This window comes from Myxocyprinus asiaticus, chromosome 38 (assembly GCF_019703515.2).
Source record: "Myxocyprinus asiaticus isolate MX2 ecotype Aquarium Trade chromosome 38, UBuf_Myxa_2, whole genome shotgun sequence".
In the NCBI taxonomy this organism is placed as follows: domain Eukaryota; kingdom Metazoa; phylum Chordata; class Actinopteri; order Cypriniformes; family Catostomidae; genus Myxocyprinus; species Myxocyprinus asiaticus.
In genome coordinates, this window is record NC_059381.1 from 23,667,205 (window position 1) to 23,689,084 (window position 21,880).

Sequence of the window (21,880 nt, forward strand, 5' to 3'; positions counted from 1 at the left end):
TCACCATTCTTGCAATGTATGGACCTACAGAGCTGAGATATTCTTCTAAAAATCTTAATTTGTGTTCAGCAGAAGAATGAAAGTCATGCACATCTGTGATGGCATGAGAGTAAATGATGAGAGAATTTTAATTTTTGGGTGAACTATCCCTTTAAGTGGCGGCCCTGTGTTTGTCACAGGTGTGTTGTAGGGAACTGTTGGTGTGTAGTGGGTTATTTTAAGGACTAGACTATTTAGGGGTCGCCAATGCCAGTACATACAAAAAATATGTATAAATTAGACTCATCTTGTCAAAAGGTTGTTTTATTTTAATTTCTCTTCTGTATGGAAGGAGAATGAACGAAATAAAGTGTAGAACATGTAACAGGTCTTTACTATACAAAAACAACAGGATTTCAATAGGCCAATTAATAAAAACACTTAAACTAACACTGAGCAATGTTGCATTGAGATAAAAAAAAAAAAAAAAACATTGTAGTATTGTAGTACAGAAACTGATTTTAAAAACAGGGAGTAAATTTAACATAACAGCACGGTCACCTATTTACACTATTAAATGTTGACCGCGCACTTTTAGACAGCTCTATTTTAAGAATGAGGCTGCGTCTTTAAAACCTAGTGTGCTACCTATAAAGACAGCATTTTTGTGCATCAAAGCCGCGCTCAAAAACACAAGTGCGGTCTAGGAAGGCAGCTCACGAGGTTTTGAGATAATGTTTGTGGTTTCACGCATGCGCAGTGTCTCATTCCTCCCTTAGCATCATGGCGGCTCCCGTAGACCTCGAGCTGAAGAAGGTAACAGACAATTCACAGGAAACATCCGGCTTTATATTTAATATTATTATAACGTCAGGTTAAAATAGCTTTTTCAGTTTTTTATGAGGTCGGCTAGAGCAGAATTATGCTATTTAGCTGTACAATGAGATTTTCTGTGGTAACAGCTAGCCTTGTGGCATTAAAAACCTTTTTTTTTTTTTTTTTAATATATGTGGGTCGTTTACAAACGTATCATAACATTTTTTTTTTTAAATTATTGTTACTACTGTAAAACTGTAATCTATTAAAATGTGATTTAGCCCTTCTTAAAACAGTATAAGGACCTTACAGAATCTGTCGTTTTGTTTATTATCATCCATTGTTTAATATATATTGTTTAGTAACAATAACTGTTGTAACTATGGTATTTTGGCGTTTTGTAACTATTTGTACTTTTGAGTTACTGTAGTTATTGCACTATAATATTTATGAATCTCCAATATTTCCTTGCAAATTTTGTAATCACCAGATTCATTTATTTTTCTGATTCACATACAGTTAGGTAAGACAACACAGAATTGCCTCCTAGGCAGGTGATATACTCATGTTGCACTGATTTGATACTAAAATCCTCTCATCTGTACATCACAGGCTTTTGCAGAACTGCAGGCCAAAATGATTGACACCCAGCAGAAGGTGAAGCTGGCGGACCTGCAGATCGAGCAGTTGAGCCGTGTGAAGAAGCATGCAAATCTCACGCATGCAGAGATCACTGCACTCCCCAACAGCACACGGATGTTCGAGGGTGCAGGGCGCATGTAAGTCATTCAGTATTGTGCAAAATGTCCTGTGAATGAGCCTGTGTACTTGTAAGGTTTGTTGTTAGCTTCTTCTGAATTTACAGTCTCGTCTGTGTTTGTTCTGTTAGTTTAATATCTGGGTCTGAATTAAACTTGATGGGTTTAGCTCTGTTCATTGTCTTTCAGGTTCATTTTACAGTCAAAAGATGAGATCAGCAGCCAGCTTTCAGAAAAGCAGAAGACAGCAGATGAGAAGATCAAGGAGCTGGAGGTGAGTTTGGAGCTCCAACTTATCTCAACTCGTAGTCTCGTGTAGCCATAACTTTGAACAAACGACTAAATGACTAAACTTATTCTGTCCAAGAACTGCCTACTAAAGCCATATTTACACTGCAAAGGTGGCACAGAAGCTGCATCTGAAGTGGCATTTACACAGAATGTTTAATGCTGCTTAGAGGTGGCATAAATGCTTTAAAAAACACAGCAATTATAATTGCTAAATGATTTTATGAGATGAATTAGTTTTAAATATAAAATTATGAATATATACATATGACATGAATGAAAATATGGCATTATACTTTTAAATATGAAACTCAATTATGAAATATGTGCTCTATCATGACAACAACAAAATTTTTAAGGCTGTTCTGATGCTGCATTTCATTTACACAGAATGAAAGCGGCATCAGAACTGCCTTTGATACTCGGGGCTAAAGTAGGTCAGAGCTGGCATAATTTAGTCTGGCTTTTATGCACCATTGCGTCTTTACACAGAATTTTGAGCAGGCACAGAGCAGCCTGAACTCGGCTGTGTAAAGATGTCTTTAGACAAGAAGAGCTGCCTGACCCTGTCGGACTGATATCTAAAGCGATCAATCACAGTTCATAGTTGTTAGGGCTGAGTATCGCCAGCCTCCTCACGATAGGACACGTATTGCGATATACATGTCATGATTCTATTTATCGCGATACATAATGATATCATGGTTTGATTTAGCTTAATATGGGTATAGTTCAGTTATAATGTCTATTTTGCTTGCATTTAGTATGAAAGAAATTCTCTTTCAGCTAATGCTGTTATTCATTATACAGTGGACCTTCTAACTTGTTCAATCATGGACATATCAGTTTTAAAAAATTTACTTGATCATTAGTTTGTCATCATTTTGGTGACATTTTAGCTTTTTTTTAAATGTAGTCCATGCATTACATCAATAAATATGGTGTATTAAAATTGCATATATTATATTGCATATATACAGTATATTGTTACATGTTTGTTGTTTACATGCCTAATTTGTACTATTTACACGTATTTACTTAGATATGTAGAACAAGTGCTAAAATTGTCCTGTCTCTTTAAGACTTGTGGCAGGGGGGCCTGGGTAGCTCAGTAGTAAAATACACTGGCTACCACCCCGGGAGTTCGCTAGTTCGAATCCCAGGGCGTGCTGAGTGACTCCAGCCAGGTCTCCTAAGCAAACAAATTGGCCCGGTTGCTAGGGAGGGTAGAGTCATATGGGGTAACCTCCTCGTGGTCGCTATAATGTGGTTAGTTCTCGGTGGGGCGTGTAGTGAGTTGAGCGCGGATGCTGCGGTGGATGGCGTGAAGCCTCCACACGCGCTATGTCTCCGTGGCAACGCGCTCAACAAGCCACGTGATAAGATGTGCGGGTTGACGGTCTCAGACGTGGAGGCAACTGAGATTCGTCCTCAGCCACCCAGACTGAGGCGAATCACTACGTGACCACGAGGATTTAAAAAAAGCACATTGGGAATTGAGCATTCCAAATTGGGAGAAAAAGTGAGAAACATTTTAAAATGGCGCACTGTTACAGCAATGGCCTATAAAAAATGCTAGTTACGCATCTAACATGCAACTTCAAGTTCAGCTGTGCGTTCGCTTCATTATCTGTGCAGATATAAGTGGTAATATTATATTTATGTTGTTCATATAGCTGGTAAAGCTGATTGGATAACAAGGTTTTATTTAACAAGGGGTTTCTTCTAAAACATTATTGCATTGATAATAACTTGGAGTGTAATTTAATTTTGTCACATTTTTGTCAACAAGTAGAATTGTTTAATTATCCTCATGATGCATATTTTTCCTAAAAAATTTCCTAGAAATTACAGATTTAAATTTTTTTTAAAGTAATTTCATTGATGAGATTAACACTGCTTTTGAACGTGTATTCAGCGTATCTGGAAACATCATAACCTCTTTAAAACAGGACAGTGTTGTTGTTTTTTTCTTGTTGAAAATGATTAAAATGTGACAATTGAAAAGCTTTCAGCTAAGGTAGGACAGAATCATTTAAATATTGTCCAGCTGTTGACGTTAAAGGGATAGTTCACCCAAAAATGAAAATTCTCTCATCGTTTACTCACCCTAATCCCAGATGTGTATGACTTTCTTCTGATGAACACAAACAAAGATTTTTAGAAGAATATTTCAGCTCTGTAGGTCCATACAATGCAAGTGAATGGTGGCCAGAACTTTGAAGCTCCAAAAAGCACATTAAAGCTGTATAGAAGTAATCCTTAAAACTCCAGTGGTTTAATCCATGTTTCCTGCCTGGGATGGCATGAGGGTGAGTAAAGGCCCTGAAATACTGCTGGAGAAGTTCTTATTTGTGCTTCGTTACAGCCGAGCAACGGTATAATGTTTCCAAACATTCAGACACGGGTCACACCGCTGTGGGAGGTGTTTAAAAGTAGAGTTAAATATGAGGACACTATGTGTTAAACCTTAACTAATGCGACATTAAAATGTGTTATCAATGACTTGATGCCTCATTTTATGAGTAGAATTCACATGAAGTCAGTAATAAAGTTTTTTTAACCACTTGATGATGATTTAAAGTAATTTATATGCAGTAGATATTGTTTAATTTGTCTTGTTTACGTTCTCAATTCATGACGCTAACAGGCTATATACGGCAATAATCCATGCCGGTTACACTCTGTTATTGTAATTTTTTATGACACTATTACTGCTGCAAAGATGGGTTTATAAAAGAGTGTTAAAGGTGCTATATGTAATAATTTTACTGTACTAAATCATAAAATGACCATAATATGTCATTAGAGAATTAGGAAACATGCTAAGTTGAAATACTGGCTTCTCCGATAACAATGCTACAGCCAGTATATTCTACTTTGAAGTTTCCATTCCGGGCCGGAATTTCTGTTTATGTTTTGGCCTTTGTGATCCCGCCCGCTGCCCACTCACCAATAGTATTTCGACACCGCCGGGTTGCCAGATTTGAACAAGTTTGCAGGCAAACAACACTGCGTGCTGCAGCCATGGAAGCCATAGAAATAACAGATTCCACACAACCTAAAAAGCCTCGCCATCCATCTAAAAACCACCATGACCAGAGGCGTAGTAAAACAAGGATAAATATTGGAGATGCCTTTGGAAGATGGAGACAGCATAAAGCCCAGAAATCCTTTAAAACGGATGCAGAGTTGGCTAATTTGCATGTCAACATTCTGGTAACCCGCATGAACTCTCCAATATTTTGAATTTGGACTGCAGTACCCATTTCAAATGCTTGTTGTCAATCTTACATATAGCACCTTTAATGTTCAGAATAATGATAGGCATGTCTTACTTTGGGCAGATTTGTGAATGGCTTTCGCTGCAGATGGCACTTGAGTGAATTTAGAGTATTTGAGTAGATTTGATTCCTTTCGTAGACTAATTAAACAAAACAAAACAAAAACTGAATGAAATGGTCTAGGAAAATGTCTCTACACGAACAATTGTACAGATGTAGGTACGTTTTCACCAGCTCCCTAGTAACTCTGTACGCTGGTGTGTTCATTTTAACTGATTTTGACTGACTGAACAGGATAAACAGAATTAGCTGTTGGCCTCAAGATAGGTGGAGCTCTAGGTCACACCTACCAATGATGTGGACCAATGGCAGTAAGAAGGTGTTTAGCAGCTTACGATCCACCAAAACGAACGCAAAAACACCTTCTTTTTTGCCAGATTTTGTTCTAAATTACATCACACCCGTTCTTTCTTCGATTTCGTATAAAGTTCTGTATATCGGGGCTTTAAATGATGAGAATTTTCATTTTTGGGTGAACTGTCACTTTAACATATTACTGATGTATAAGATAGGCTGTATGGTGCTATAAGAGACAGAAATTTTAAAACCAAATCAAACTATTTTTATTTTATTTTTAGTTTTGTATTATCTTATTTTGGGTATTTTGAAAAATTTCGCAAAGAGTTTAATTACTAGTTTGATGAAATTAGATCTCAACAATGCTTTGACTAGTGGGAGAACTAATCAACTAGTTGGTGCAACCCCTAATGCAAACCAAATGCTACCATAAACAATACAGTCCCACTTCTGAAATGGTATCTTTTGTGTATAGTCTGAATGATACTTTTCTTTTTAATCTTTGAAGAAAAAAAAACATTACAAACAATTTTTTGTCTTTTTTCATAGAATTGAAGTGTGAAATTTCTGCGGCACTACCGTCACTAAACTGATTTTCCAAAAATATTAATTCTGAAATGGCTTTCTGTAACTGATGAACCATTGAAATAATTGAATGGAAATGAATTTATGATAAAATTAAGGGTAAAAGTTTGGTTTGGGGTGTTTACCCAGCAGGCATTAGTGTAGTGTGGTTGACTTCTGTTTCTCTTGTGTTTGTTTTTTCCCCCCGGGGCTGTATTTGCATGCTTCTCCCACAGTTTTCAGAGCACACTCAGTATTTCACACTCAATTGTTTGTAGGAGGAATCACCTGGTCTAGTTTTAGCTCCATGGGCCGCTTAGGGCTTTTAAAGCGCTGGTATTTGCGGTCAAAGTGATGGGCATTCATCAGTGTTCCCATCACTATGGTAAAAACCACATAGGCTCATGGCCCTCATGATATTCATATCTTTACACAAACATCCACGTTTCATTCCACATTATTTGAGGAGTCTGCCTTACAGTGCATTTTTTCATGGATTTTATTTGGCTATGTCCTTATTTGTGAACAACATACTCCCAAACCACAATTTTTTTGTAAAATAAAGTGTTTTATCATGGCTTAAATAGATCTGAAATGTATAGTCCACTGAAGATTTTAATGAATGAAAAAACTGTTTGTACTGGAACTTCATAGGTGGTTCTTCTCTGACCAAATTGTGTGACTTGGCTAAAGCTGATGCTTTTCTCAGTTTGACTTCCCAATAATTTTTTGTATTAAAAGAAATTGACACGTCAATATCAACAATGTCAACATATATGAAAATGAATGATGTAACTGGTAATTCAGTGATACTCATTCAGTGCAATCATGTTTTTCCTCTTGTGGGTTGTCAAAGATCTCATTGTAGGTGTCGTCACACCATCATGATGGTAAAATAGCAACTGTAGTCTTCAACTGCTCTAAGTTTTTTGAGTTTCTCTGAAATTGTATTGGAAATTAGTTTCTGGGTATGCTGCCCTGGTGTAATATTGACATATTATGATGTAGTACTGACTTTAGGGCCAATAAGAATATCCAACATCATGAAAAGAAAAATCTTTTTAAATATCTAGTTTAAACCACATGTGCCAAGTTCTTAATAATGTAATATTGGTTTCACATGATTTTTTTTTTTTTTTTAAACTTCTAAAAATAAAACACCCTTAATTGTTAGTAATTTCGGTAACACTTTACAATAAGTTTCCATTTGTTAACATTAGTTAACAATAGCACTTAACATGAACTAACAATGAAGCATACTTTTAAAGCTTTTATTAATCTTGTTTAATGTTAATTTAACATATAGCAATACATTTGTTAAATCAAAACTTGCTTTAAATCAATAAATGCTGAAAAAAATATATTGTTCATCGTTAGTTTGTGATACCTAATGCATAATTTTATTTAAACGAATGGAACCTAAAGTGTTCCTATAAAAAAATAAAAAAAATAATAATAAACGATCATGCCGATATGGGATAGAATGAAACGGGTCACTTGTATACTTATGAATGGGAGAAAATGTAACTCTGAATATGGAAAACCTTTATGGAAACCTCAGTTCAGTCAGTTTTTATCGAGAAAGCGCATTTGCTAAAACCATAATTTATGATATATTGTCAGATTATATTGTGTATATATGGATTTTTTTACTTGTTGTTATTATTATTATTATTTCAAGTTAATAGATGAGCATCACGTCATTTTTAATAGGTAACTCCCTTCTGGCCAAATGAGTAAGCTATACAATATGTTATGCAGCACATAAAAAAAGATTCAGAACTCATGAGTTGTGACCACATCAGTTGTGCTTGAGCTCTTTGATGTCATCATTTGTGACCGAGTGAAAAGCCAGCTGTTCAGGTGTGTAGCTGTTCTTTACGAGTGAGTTGGGTCACCTGTAGTTTCATGGGAGGTCCTGCTTTCTCAAACAGTGGCCGCCTCTGTCAAACAGCTTTCAGATTAATGCAGTTATTTTTTGGAACTTGAAAGACATGAGAGGGATGCAACAAGCTTTTACTGGCAAACTCCTTTTTTTTTTTTTGTGACTGAAGATATGACCATCTTATCACCACAAGTCACAAATGAAACATGTTAATAAACCAGCACAGCCTGTCATCCAGATGTCAAACTGTGACGCTGAAACCCTTCTGTGCATTTTGTATGAGGGAAGGTTATTTTAAGGCTGTGTTTTTGTTTGAGTGAAGAGGCCAAGAGTGTGTAGTGTGAGACAGCAAAGAAAGTCTTACTTGAACTGCTTCGTTGTTTCCCGACTCCTTCTGTGACTGAACATCCAAACCTATCACAGGCTATTTTAAGTTTGGACAAGGAAATGTCTGTTTCCTTATGGTGGAAATTTAAAGTCATGTTTTAAAGATACCGTTGCCTTTTTCTAACAATGCAGTATTTATTCAGAGAGATTTCAAAAATTTCTTCAGTCTGCATATACTGTTTGAAACATTTTACGATTGCATGTTACAGTAGACTTAATGTAATTTTCCAGTATTATTCGAGATCATTTCAGCTGTGGTGTAACCTCTCTACTGTCACTGATCACAGATCATCTTCATTGATTGTTTTTAAGCCACCATGTGACATTGGAATGTGAGTGCAGATGGATTGCATCACAGAATCTTGATATGAGTGTATAAAGAGATGAAGGGAGCTCTGGTCTGTGCACAGGTGAGACATTTAGTAGGCCATTACAGAGAATGAAGTGCCAGGTACAGTAATTCACTCCACCTTTCATCTGTGTGGGTGTATGTTTCATACAGGGCCATGGCTTCAGCTCTCAGTCCGTGTTGAAAGTATGGGTCGGCATCTTTCAATGTTTTGTGCCAATAAACTTTTCTAACATAAGTCTTCAGTTTTTTATGACCATTTTTCACTCTGTCTCTGATTCTTGCATTTTAAGGAATATTCCGGGTAGGGTACAAGTTAAGCTCAATTGACAGCATTTGTGGCATAATATTGATTACAACAAAAATAAACTTACACTTACCCCTACTTTTTTTTTTTTTAAAAAAAGAAGGGGAAAAAAAAGCAAACATCGAGGATACAGTGAGAAACTTACAATGGAATTAAATGGGTCCAATCCATACACATTAAAATACTCACTGTTTCAAAAGTATAGCCACAAAACATAAACAATATGCTTAACAGGTTTTTAGTATGATAAAATCACTTACTAAGCTTTCTGTGTAAAGTTATAATTTTTTACAACTTAAATGTCTGTAAAAATGACAATTTAAACATTACAGTTCAAATAACACATGAGTTTTAAAAAAAGAATTAATGGAAGTGCTTTTATAAAATTATAAGCTGAATATATTAATTCGGGAATTTCTGCCTTTTAAACCCTCCAAAAATTGGCCCCATTCACTTCCATTGTAAGTGTCTCACTGTAACCTCAATTTTTGCTTTTTTTAAAGAAAAGGAGGGACAAGTTGAAATTGTTTTGTGGTAATCAACATTATGCCACACTTGCTCTCGATTGAGCTTAACTTGTATTGAACCCAGAATATTCCTTTAAATTTGATTGAACACGGAATATTCCTTTAAGACTTCTATATAAACACCCTCTTGGAATTTGAAATGAGTAAAAGTGCTTTAAGTTCCCCAGAAAAGTTCAAACGATCAGGAACCTTCTTAAACTTCAGCCACTCTCCTAACATTTGGATTCTTCATAAGGATATGAAGAGTGGCAGGTGCTACACAGCCAGGAACTGCACAGTGTTTGGTGGACTGTCACCCTTGGAAGTATCTACTTACTTTCTCCTTATTACCGTGACTGGGTGGGCCAAATTCTGAACATCGAATAGGTGTTGTTGACGTGTAAATTTAGGTGGTCACATGTCAAATATATTTATCTGTTTAAAAGTTGCAAAAGTATAGAACAAGTCATTGTGCAGCCTAGTTTCAGTAGCCTAATGTTTTTTTTTGTTTAGTGTTTTCAAAGCACAAGAAACTTGTTTATCTAAAAAAAGATCATCGCAAATGTAGTTCTGCATGATATGACCTCTTTAAATACTTATTTTGTCTCTGCATACAGTATACACATTTGTTGCTTCAATTTACACCGTTTACAGTATTTAGATCTATTCATTTAAAAAGCAAATGTGAAAGATGTGCCCCAGAACAGTAAATGAGTGTTGAGTAGGCATTCACTGTGTCTTCTGGTACAGTGTGTGTGTTTTGCATCGTGTCTGAGCCTGTCTGTCTTTGGCTGCAGTTTGGGTGTAATCCCAGGCTTGGCCATGACATCAGCCTGAATAAATGCAGGCCTGGGGACCTTGGAATGAGGCCCAGGGCTTCCCTGACTGAGAGGGTGAGAGCGCTGCACGTGACACGACCCAACATCACTGTAAGAAGAACCTTGTCAAAACTGATGACAGCTTATTTCATTCCATGGTGACCGCCACATATCCCATAGTGACCGAAGGACAAACAACACATTTTCTGATTCGTATTTATTTGCTCACCCATATGACTTACTTTCTTCTGCAGAACACAAAAGGAGAAATTTAGACTTTCTTGATCCCTTATTTTTAATATAATGGCAGTGGTTAGTGATTCTGAATTTCAATCTTCAAAAAGAATACAAAAGTAGTCCATGCTACTTAAGCATCATATTCAAATTCTTCTGAAGACGTACGATAGGTTTTAGTGAAAATCAACCCAAAATGTAAGTAATTTTTCAGAGAAGTCTTCATGTCTATTGCACATTCATGAAAGTGCATGGGAGATGCTTGTTCAAAGTTGCTGTAATAAACTCCCATTGATTTGTCTCTAGCAGGCTTCAGTGAACAACTTTCAATAGAATGTTTGCTCAAAGTGTGGACATTTAGCGACATATTGATGGATTCTCATTTGTTTACTTAACATTTCTTTAGAAAGAATTGTCATTTTTGCCCATTTTCTACACTACACTGCAGTAAACGCTTCTAATACTCTAATTCTGTGTAAGTTACATGCATTCGGAACGGAAGAGGCTGCTGTAATGATTTGTCATGCCAAATATGTACATTAGAAGAATTTATTACATCATGCATACCTCACAGGCAGGTCATATGATGGACTTTCACACTCCATGCCGTTACAATGTTATCCTTATAACCTTCGTAAGCATAAACATTCTTTTGACTGATGAAACATAGTAAATAAATAAATGATTACGCCAATGTCTGGTTTGTCTATATTTTCCTATATCTTGAATTTTTATGTTTATTAAATGCTTTATAGAAAAGAGAAAGCCGTCACTCCAGCTGTTATTTGATCCACGCTGCATATTCTATAAATATTATGCTTTCTACCTCGTTCAATGGAATCCACATGAGATCAGTAAAAGAAGTTATTGTAACCACTACATATACACTATGCAGTACATATTCATGGGGCGCTAATGCTATACGTGGCTATAATATACACCTGTTACCCTCTGTTTTTATTTAATGAGGAATTTTATCAAAAATAATTCATGTAAAGATCATGAAAAGTTTTTTTTTTTTTCCCCTCTCTTGCTCATTCACAGTCACACACAAATCTTTTCTACTCAAATAACCAAATTAACAGAGGTCAAAAGAAGGTCAAAAGATTTTGTTATTGACCATTTTTAAAGGTACGTGAAATGGACAAAAACTTGCATTACCTTCAGTGGTGTAAGTTTCATATGGACACTGGGAAGGACAGGCCAACCCATCTCTGATCTCCGATATACCTGTTTGCCTATTTTTATTCTTTTTGTCAGAACACTGGCACTTAACATCTGACCACACCACCTTCACCTTGCAAAGGTAAATGTGATGAGCCTAAAAAGCATGTTGACATAATGATGGGGATTGTTAGTGTTGCATGGTGGTCGACGGTTGCTGACTTGCACACTAGCCCTTGAAAGACACTCCAATACACACAGTTGTGAACTCAACCACTGAGTCACACAAATGTTTCAGAGGCCTGCCTGCTTTTTTAATGCCTGTGTACAGTCAGACCGCATAGCTGCCATTTTCCGCCTAATACATACTGGAACCGTATATAGACCTCAGGGAGCAAATGAGCTCATGGCACCCGTGGCCTCTGTATTCACAGAATGTGGACGAGGCAATACGTTCCGAAGTAACATGATGTTGTCAGAATCTAAGCAGTGCCCTGGCCCACTCACCACCCTCGTGATGCCCATGCATAAGTGATGACTCCTGGGGGGACAATAACCCCACCACTGATTCCTTTATGAGGTCATAATGGCCAAGGATACAGGTGGGCTTAATGCCCACAGCAGGGGAGGAGCTATAGTTAAGCGTGTGAGAGAAACCTGTTGACATGGCTGTTATGGATCTGTCAGCTCCTCTCTCTCAGCCTCTGCTTGTTATTGTTTGCTACATTTGCAGGGTTAGATGGGAGAAGCTTGTTATTAATACTCCAGGGGCAGCGGGAGGGAGATGCTGCAGAATTAGTCGCATGGCTTTGGTGTCGTCCTCCAAGATTGGGGACAAATGTCCTTAAATGGCACTTTCATGCCCACTTCTTCTCTGGGACACTTGATTGGTCTCACACCCTCCAAGCTGTGTCTACTTTAGCATTTACCATTTCTACCAATCTACAGCAGTTTATTTTTTTTTTTACATAGACTAGCTACAGTTTTCATCTGTCTCTCTAAGTGTACATTATACATTAGTTACAATGTGTAATCGAATAATTGAAGGAAGCACGTCAAATACAACAGGTTAAATACACTTCGTGCTGCACCTCTGTCTTTCGGAGCATGCATGATCATAACACCAGGGCCAATTGGGGTCCAATTAACGTGTATAAATCCTGGACGAAGCCAAGCTACAGCTGCATTATCGAGATCTGTTATGGTATGATTTCAAGGCACAAGTTAGGGACAGACAGCTAAAAAGAGCAGTGTCATCATTCTTTAAAATTTCTACTTTGTGTATCTCTGAAGAAAGAACATCATGTGGCATTTGGAATAACACAAGGGTGAGTGAATGATGACAACATTTTTATTTTTGGGTAAACTATTGTTTTAAGATCTGCAGCTCCTCTTTGCTGCTGATCAGTTCTCTTGGTGTTTGTGACAGTTCAGCACTTTTCAGAACTGTCACCTCACCCTGCAGCAGTTGGAGCCGACAACAACAAAGAGCTCATTTACAGCAGTGTCTGCGCAGACTATCTGCCCTGTCATCTGTGCACTTTCAGAAGTCACTATGTGCAGCCCTTTATTCCCATAAGTGGATCCATTCAGGCCACAACAATGAAAGCTTCTGCAGCTTGAGTCAGACAGAGCCAAAAACAGAGAGCCACAAGACCTCTCTTTGTGCCTTCTGCCACATTGTTCTGGGAAGGTCAGCCTTCTGAGGTATCATTATCTGCATGGAGAGTCGTGTTTCCATAACACAATGTGTTTGGGCAAAGGGGAATCCCCCATTAGTGGTGGCTGTTGGTGGGTTCATACCTTTGATGATAACCGGTTTAGTCCAGAATTTGGTGTGTTGATCTTAAACTATTTTAATATATATATATATATTAGTTTCTTAAAGGGATAGTTTACCCAAAAATGAAGCTTCTGTCATGATGTACTCGCCATCATGTTGTTTCAGACCTGAATGACTTCTTCCATGGAACACAAAAGGAGATGTTAGGCTAATGTTAGATTCAGTCACCATTCACCTTCATTGCTTTATCCATTTTCTATACAGTGAAAGTGAATGGTGACAGAGGCTAACTTTCTGCCTGTTGTCTCCTTTGGAATTGGACAAGAGTTTTTTTTCTTTTCTTTGTGTACAATATAGAACTGGCTTTCTTTGATAGATTTATCAAAGAAATCTGGATTTAAATGGTGGTATTTCATAGAAGAGCGCTCAGTGGAGATGCCCAAAAGTGACAGGCACACACACACATACTGTATAGAAACCAAGCAGGATATTCATGGTGTTCAAAAGATTGATTGTTTCACACTCAACGCAGTATATCTGTATAGGAGGCAATCGTCCCTCAGTTAGGATAGTTTCTGTTCCTTTTCAGAATGGCTATAACATTTATAGTAGTCTTCCACAGTATTTTCTGTTTGTATCTGAAACTTCTTTGCATATGATTCACATAATGAAACCTCAAAGTGGAGGGGACAACGGTGACCAGAGGATTTCCCTTTCATTTGAGTTTTTAGTGCGTCAATCAATGCTCTTTTTTTTAAAACATGTGCCTAACCCAATATACAAATGAAAGAAATAAACAAATAAGCCACTGGAAAAAAGCATTGTGGGATAAACTCTCAACCTCTTTAGTATAGCCCACTTTATACTTTCTAGATTTTGAATGCCCTAGAAAAGGTGCTGCATGCAGGCAAGGATGCAGCACTACAAAAAAATAAATACATTTAACATTCACAACTGTCACTGTTTTGAAAGTATGACCATTCGTAACCCGCTGTTGGAGCAAATTCCCTCCAGTGGCAGTGGTAGCTCATTACCAGAAGTTCCATTGCCTGGAGAAGTATTCCGACTTCAAAAGGGTGATTTAGATAACTTTTACACCTCAAATAACAAATGTTTTCTTCAACTTCGGGCACTTTTAGCCCAGTGAATTTTTAGAAAGTAAAATCCCATTTAAACATATTTCACACTCACTTGTTTACTAGTTATAGTCTTCTAACAATGTTCAACAGTATTAATGAACACATTTGCTAAGGCTAATTACAACACTAACGTTTTATGTATTCTAAAAACACACAATTAAATACAGTATTTTCACACTTTATTTATTTTTTTTCATAATTTGGCAAAATTAGAGCTTTGTTGGAAATGATGCTCAATAAAAATACTCTACTCAAGTGATAATCCCTTAAATTGTTGTTTTTCAAACACCACTGGTCTCATATTTAATCTCAAGCAAGCTCTACGGACACTTTTGTCGAGTTGGTTAGCAAGTATGCAAACTTTTGAAAACTTAATTGGGGGCAAAATTGTGGGATAGTTGTAATTTTCGAAAAATTGATAGAAATCATTTTCTCTCAATAAATATTGAAATGGTTTGTGTATATTTCAATTTTTTGTTTAGATTATCATAGTTTTAAACATAATATTTTGTATTTGTGTAATTGATTTTTATATTCTAGAACTGAATGTCTGGGTATGCTAAAAGAGTAAAATCTATGCAATTAAATGCATTAAAAAAGTTCCAAAAATAAATGAGGCCTGGTAAAAAGTTTCTAAGTCAGTTTTAATGTGACCTTCATATAACAAAAAGAAGAATGATTCACATTTTTGCATCAAACTCTACAACCTACTTGCCTGCCTGCCTGGCGTTCTTTACAAGTGTATTACAGGAAATGCGTTTTCCAAAATTATTTTCCATGGTAATTGACAGATCATGCCACAGATCCTGTCGGTAGAGTTTAAATTGCATTTAATCTGTAAAGATTTTCAGTAAGAAAATTATGGGTGTGCAAAAGAGGTTGTGCTTGCAGTTTGTGGCATTCCATGCTCATATTTTAGGAAAACAAACTTGTGTTTAATATCTGTTTAACATCACTTTTTAGACTTGGAGATCAATGAAGGGGTAATGCAACATCCTGCACACCCCTGATCCCCATTGTTTTCCACTGCTGTGGTGTTTTCTGCCCTCTGATATATTTTTGTGACATTTTCTTGGCCCATCCTAGCAGTTCGACCTACAGTATAAATACTCAGCTTTTCTGAAGCTATCCATAAAGGACGAGCAAAATGGGGTGGTATGGGCAAACTGATATCAACTGTTGTCATAACTCTTATCATGCTTGCTCAGAGAATATTTGCCTCCTCATTAATGGCCTGCAGACTGATCACAAAATAGAAGCCATGATGTGAACAAACCCAGAGGAATGTTGTACTAAACCTCGCCCTCATCTGAAAAACAATCCGGCATGTCGGTAACCTGTTCCAAATGTTTCTGAAGTTCTTTAAGTGCAGATGTGAAAATCCTGCATCCAGAAATACACAAGAAGCTTTGTATGCAAACAGGCTTGACGAGATTCCAAAAATAAATCTTCCCTTCAACAAACAATTGGCTCTTGCTTTTTATAGGTCAGCGTTCAGATATTAGTCTCAGTTCAAGTCGCTGCGTTTTTTTAAGACATACCCTGTGTAGTTTTAACCTGCCATCGGTAATGGTTCAATGGAATATCTATTTGTGTAAAGAAAAGAGAAACTAAATACCTCTTTTTCCCATGCAATAATCAATGCAAGTCCCTATTACTAGGAAGACAGTGGACTTAAAACCCACTAAATAGGTAGTTCTTCAAAAGAGGAAAAAGAAAGTTTTTTTTTTTTTCCCCTTTAACCACCAAAGGTGTAAGGATATTGTTATTGAATTTAGTTTTCGGATTTTGATGTAGTAGTATTCGACTTAGGGGCTGGAGGAAGGGTGAGGTTCCCAGACAGTAGTGAGCTAATGTGCAGTTTTGCTTGGTTACATGTAAACACATGGCGTACTTTACTCATTACGGAGATGTCAAACCATAAACCACATGTTTCAAACTACAATCCCGTATTAAAAATACACCTAACTTTGAGTGTTTTTGACTCATAAGGCTCACCAAACCCTAAATTGTGATTATATTATAAAAGTCACAATGCCTAGGGGCAAAGGTTTTCTGTGCGTGTGTATGTCTGTATGTGTGTTTGACTCACTTCTTTTGCAATGCTTGGCCGGAAGACTTCAGGTAGGGGCCTGTTTCTGTGCAGTAACTCGGCCACTAACCAGGTGTCAGCCAAATACGTGTGCTCACATCCTGAGACATGTCTTGCACAACACACATTCACAATTTCTCCAGCACATACCTTTGCCCGAATGGAACCGAGATGTTGTTCTTCAGCAATTTAGGTCTTTTCTGATGAATAATGAAAAGGTGATTTGTCATTTTTGTGATAACATGGAAAAAATCTCACACCAGTAATTGGTATATAGTGTTAAAAGAGTGTCTTTTGAATGTGATCCCAATAAAGATGATTTTCTTATTTTATCTCAAAGAATTTTAACAGCTTTATCAAACAGTTTGGGATATTGGAGGGTGTGGTGGTTCAGAAACCTTCTGATTTACCGATTGTGATTGATTTAAATTATTTTTCGGAACAAGTCAGTGAAACAATTAAAGGGATAGTTCAGACAAAAATTAAAACTCTGTTATTTACTCACACTCATGTTGTTTCAAACCCTTATGACTTTCTTCTGTGTAACACAAGAGGAAAATACAGTGAAAAATGAAGTTATCAGCAATTACAGGAGTAATCTAAATACTTTTTAGTCAAAAGTAGTGTAATACGTTACATTTTAAATTCTTGTAAACATTACAGTTACTGACTTAAGTAGCCTACTTTACAGTGCTTACGCATATTTCTAAAATTATGTATCAAATAAAAATTACAAATTTATATTATTGAATATACTTTATTATTACAGTAATTACTTATGTAAAACACTTTAAAATATTTAAAATATTAATTTAAATGTTCATATGTATTTGTCTGTTTGTGTTTTTGTGACATCTGAAGGGTGTGCGACAATGGAGGGAATATAGACATTATTGTTTTAGAAAGTAACTTAAAAGTAATTCGTAATTTGGATTACTTTGAGTAGCTTACCCAACACTGGTTATCAGTCCCTAATATTCAGGCTAACATTTCCTTTTGTGTTCCACGAATGAAAGTCATACAGTTTTGGAACAACATGAGGGTGAGTAAATGGTGACAGATTTTTCATTTCTGGGTGAACTATACCTTTTATACTATAGTAATGCACAAACATTATTGTGCGTTGCACCTGATATTGTGTTTGCCTTCTGTTTTTTTTCTTTGCAGCAAAAGAAGACATACCTGGAGCGCAGCGTTAAAGATGCAGAGGATAACATCAGAGAGATGTTGATGTCCAGGAGGGCCCAGTAAAACACGCTCACACCCATCCACGTGTAAAAATACTGCTCCATCACCTTTGTACACCATGTCCTTAGTTTAAACATGCATTCAAGAATACGCGTGACAACCAAGCTAGTTAGTCATTTATTAGCTGAACAGAGGAAGTTTATTTAGGTTAATCAGTAAAAAATGAATGTACTGTTGAATGTCTGTCTAAGAATCTGACACCTGAGTATTCTGTCAAATCTTTTTAATTTATTGTTTATTTTGCCACTTCTTTATTGTTTTGTTTTCTATGGTTTTGTAAAGAAAAAACATTATGTAACCAGGTGTTAACATGGTAATAAAGGTGACTGTTTAACAGACAGCAGTTCTCTCTCACTCTGTGTGTGTGTGTGTGTGTGTGTGTGTGTTCAGGTATATATGGTTTACGAGGACTGTTCACTAGCACTATTCTAGATTATACACAAATAATTATGCTATAAATGTGGTTTATTATGTGTCCTCATAAACCAAATGGCTAAAAAACATACTAAATATTTTTTTGAAAATGTAAAAATGCAGAATGTTTTCTGTGAGGGTTAGGTTTAGGGTTTGAATATATAGTTTGTACAGTATAAAATACAGTGGCATGCAAAAGTTTGGGCACCCCTGATCAAAATTTCTGTTGCTGTGAATAGCTAAGCGAGCAAAAATGGCCTGATTTCCAAAAGGCTTAAAGTTAAAGATGACACATTTCTTTAATATTTTAAGCAATTTTACTTTTTTATATTCATCTTTTACAGTTTCAAAATAACAAAAAAGGAAAAGGGCCTGAAGCAAAAGTTTGGGCACCCTGCATGGTCAGTACATACTAACACCCCCTGGCAAGTATCACAGCTTGTAAAAGCTTTTTGTAGCCAGCTAAGTGTCTTTCAATTTTTGTTTGAGGGATTTTCGCCCATTCTTCCTTGCAAAAGGCTTCTAGTTCTGTGAGATTCTTGGGCCGTCTTGCATGCACTGCTCTTTTGAGGTCTAACCACAGATTTTCGATGTTGTTTATGTCGGGGACTGTGAGGGCCATGGCAAAACCTTCAGCTTGCGCCTCTTGAGGTCGTCCATTGTGGATTTTGAGGTGTGTTTAGAATCATTATCAAGCTATCCTCTTTTCATCTTCAGATTTTTTACAGATGGTGTGATATTTGCTTCCAGAATTTGCTGGTATTTAATTGAATCCATTCTTTCCTCTACCAGTGAAATGTTCCCCTGTGCCACTGGCATCAGCACAAGCCCAAATCATGATCAATCCACCCCCGTGCTTATCAGTTGGAGAGGTGTTCTTTTCATGAAATTCTGCACCCTTTTTTCTCCAATCATACCTTTGATCATTGCAGCCAAAAAGTTGTATTTTAACTTCATCAGTCTGCAGGACTTGTTTCCAAAATGCATCAGGCTTGTTTAGATGTTCATTTGCAAACTTTTGATGCTGAAATTTGTGGTGAGGATGAAGGAAAGGTTTTCTTCTCATGACTCTTCCATGAAGGTCATATTTGTGCAGGTGTCGCTGCACAATAGAACAGTGCACCACTACTCCAGAGTCTGCTAAATCTTCCTTAAGGTCTTTTTCAGTCAAACAGGGGTTTTGATTTGCCTTTCTAGCAATCCTATGATTCCAGACCTCAACTTGAACTCCACCATTCCTGTTAACTGCCATTTCTTAATTACATTACGAACTGAGGAAACGGCTACCTGAATACGCTTTGCTATCTTCTTATAGCCTTCTCCTGCTTTGTGGGCATCAATTATTTTAATTTTCAGAGTGCTAGGCAGCTGCTTAGAGGAGCCCATGGCTGCTGATTGTTGGGACAAGATTTGAGGAGTCAGAGTATGAATAAAGCTTTGAAATTTGCATCACCTGGGCTTTCCAAACGATGATTGTGAACAAGCCATAGCCCTAACAAGCTAGTTGAGGTCTGAGACCTTGGTAAAAGTTATCTGAGAGCTCAAATCTCTTGGGATGCCCAAACTTTTGAATGGTGCTCCTTTCACTTTTTTCACTCTAAAATTGTACAAAATAAAAATAATACACTAATTTTGCTTAAAATGTTGAAAAGAATGTTTCAGCTTTAACTTTATGCCTTTTGGAGACCAGTTCATCTTCTACTCAACTATTCACAGCAACAGAAATTTTTACCAAGGGTGCCCAAACTTTTGCATGCCACTGTACATTATGGCTATGGAGAGTTATTGTAAACCACAAATACCAATGTGTGCGTGTGCATGTGTGTGTGTCATAGAGTGCACAGACAGTAATTTAGATATGATCTAAATGATGTGGTGTTATTAAGGCCAAATGTCGTTGCTGTATATTTTGGGGATTGCTGTGTTTGTGTTAGTGCCTTTACGTCACTAGTTTCCTGTCAGTCCCTCTGGACATCCTCTTCCGCTGACCCATCCCTTTCTTCTATTTTCCTACTCTTTCATTTTCTAATCCCTTTGATCTTCCTCTCTTAGTTAAAGGAATAGTTCACCCAAAAATAAAAATCCTGTCATTATTTACTCACCCCGATGTTGTTCCAAACCTTTATGACTTTCCTCTGTGGAACACAAAATCAGATGATAGTCACCATTCACTTTCATTGTATGGGGAAAAAAAAAAAAAGTAATACAGGTTCGGAACAATATGAGGGTGAGTGCATGATGACAGAAATTTCATTATTGGATTAACTATTCCTTTTAATTTGTTGCAAAAGCATGTAAAAACTTGTGTCTTCAGGCGATGATCTCTAAACTGGAAAACAGAAATCCCCAACTTCTGTTTTAGTCTTCTCCAGACTGTCCTTCCTGTGTCTTTCCTGCGTGCCTGTCTGTGTCTCACTCTATCGTGATGCAGATGTGCGTCTGCTTTATATCCTCCTTCCTCAATAACAAGATGAGTTGCATGATTATATGCACAGTATGGAGTATTTGTACACACATTTATCCTGCAGTTAAATTTCTAAATGTGTAGTTTTGTAATTCATGTGGTCAATGTTTTGCTACCTCATGAGTAACTGGGTTTGCCTTATTACACTGTGGAATACATCTCTTGAATATTTGATTGGCCAATCGTGGCATTTTGTGGTTAAATATTTTTGTATAATGACAGCTAAACTGGATAATTGACCATAGTCCTAAACAAACAATTTCTTACATATTTGTGCTAGAGTAATTAAGCTATCCACCATTTTTCCCTGAACGCAGAAGTTTCCCCTTATTCTTACCAGAAGCCTGTTTTCGTTTTACAGACTCCAGTGTTTTCACTCACATCGATGTTTGTTCTTAGCAGATAATGTGTTGTTTATTGTATTAAATTTGTAAAATTCCGGTCGGAAAGCTAATCAAGATGCGCAAGGGGTGACGGGTGATGCTTTGTTCTTTGTTTACAGGCGAATACACTGTTTTCAGCCATCTCAATGTCAGGACAAAAATAAATCATATTCATTTACTTTCCAAAAATTAAGTAAAGTTTTTGCACACCCTATTCATTTACAAAATAGTTTGGTAAAAACATATGTAGGTTAATACCAATACCAAATACCATTCTTCCTTGTGTCCATTTAGAACTTTAACTATAGCCTATTTTAACTATATTTTTATTTCAGTAAGCATTTTGAATGTATTTGGCTAGAATGGCTGTTACGAATTATTTAAGAAATTAGGATTTAAAGTCACTTTTATGTAATTTACCCCGGTTGTGCACCGATAGGGGGCCCCGACTGGATGGTTGTAGGGGCCCCTGAAAGCGTAACCCCACCCCTGCTTATACCAGCATGTGTGGGCTGCCACGTGAACGCGCACAATCATTGACAGGAAGAAAGTCTTCTGATTGGCTAAACAAACGGTCTGACCGCGGCCATTTTTTCCCCTCGCGGTTTGCCCAGTCTAGAGCTGTTACAGACACCGGTGTAAAATGTCATGGCACCTGTGA

General features: G+C 36.9%; 1 protein-coding gene across 1 annotated transcript; it reads left to right on the top strand.

The window, feature by feature from the left end:
- Positions 1-726: 726 nt before the first annotated feature.
- Positions 727-18,296, top strand: LOC127428430 (prefoldin subunit 1). The gene is made up of 4 exons (XM_051676792.1): positions 727-795; positions 1,408-1,574; positions 1,743-1,827; positions 17,878-18,296. Exons 1-4 carry the CDS (start codon positions 763-765, stop codon positions 17,959-17,961), a joined length of 369 nt encoding a protein of 122 aa, XP_051532752.1. The 5' UTR covers positions 727-762; the 3' UTR covers positions 17,962-18,296.
- Positions 18,297-21,880: the final 3,584 nt, after the last annotated feature.

Coding starts and splice junctions, on each gene's coding strand:
- LOC127428430 (XM_051676792.1), top strand. CDS start 763: ATGGCGGCTCCCGTAGACCTCGAGCTGAAGAAG. Junction 1,575..1,742: donor TTCGAGGGTGCAGGGCGCAT/GTAAGTCATTCA, acceptor ATTGTCTTTCAG/GTTCATTTTACAGTCAAAAG. Junction 1,828..17,877: donor AGAAGATCAAGGAGCTGGAG/GTGAGTTTGGAG, acceptor TTTTCTTTGCAG/CAAAAGAAGACATACCTGGA.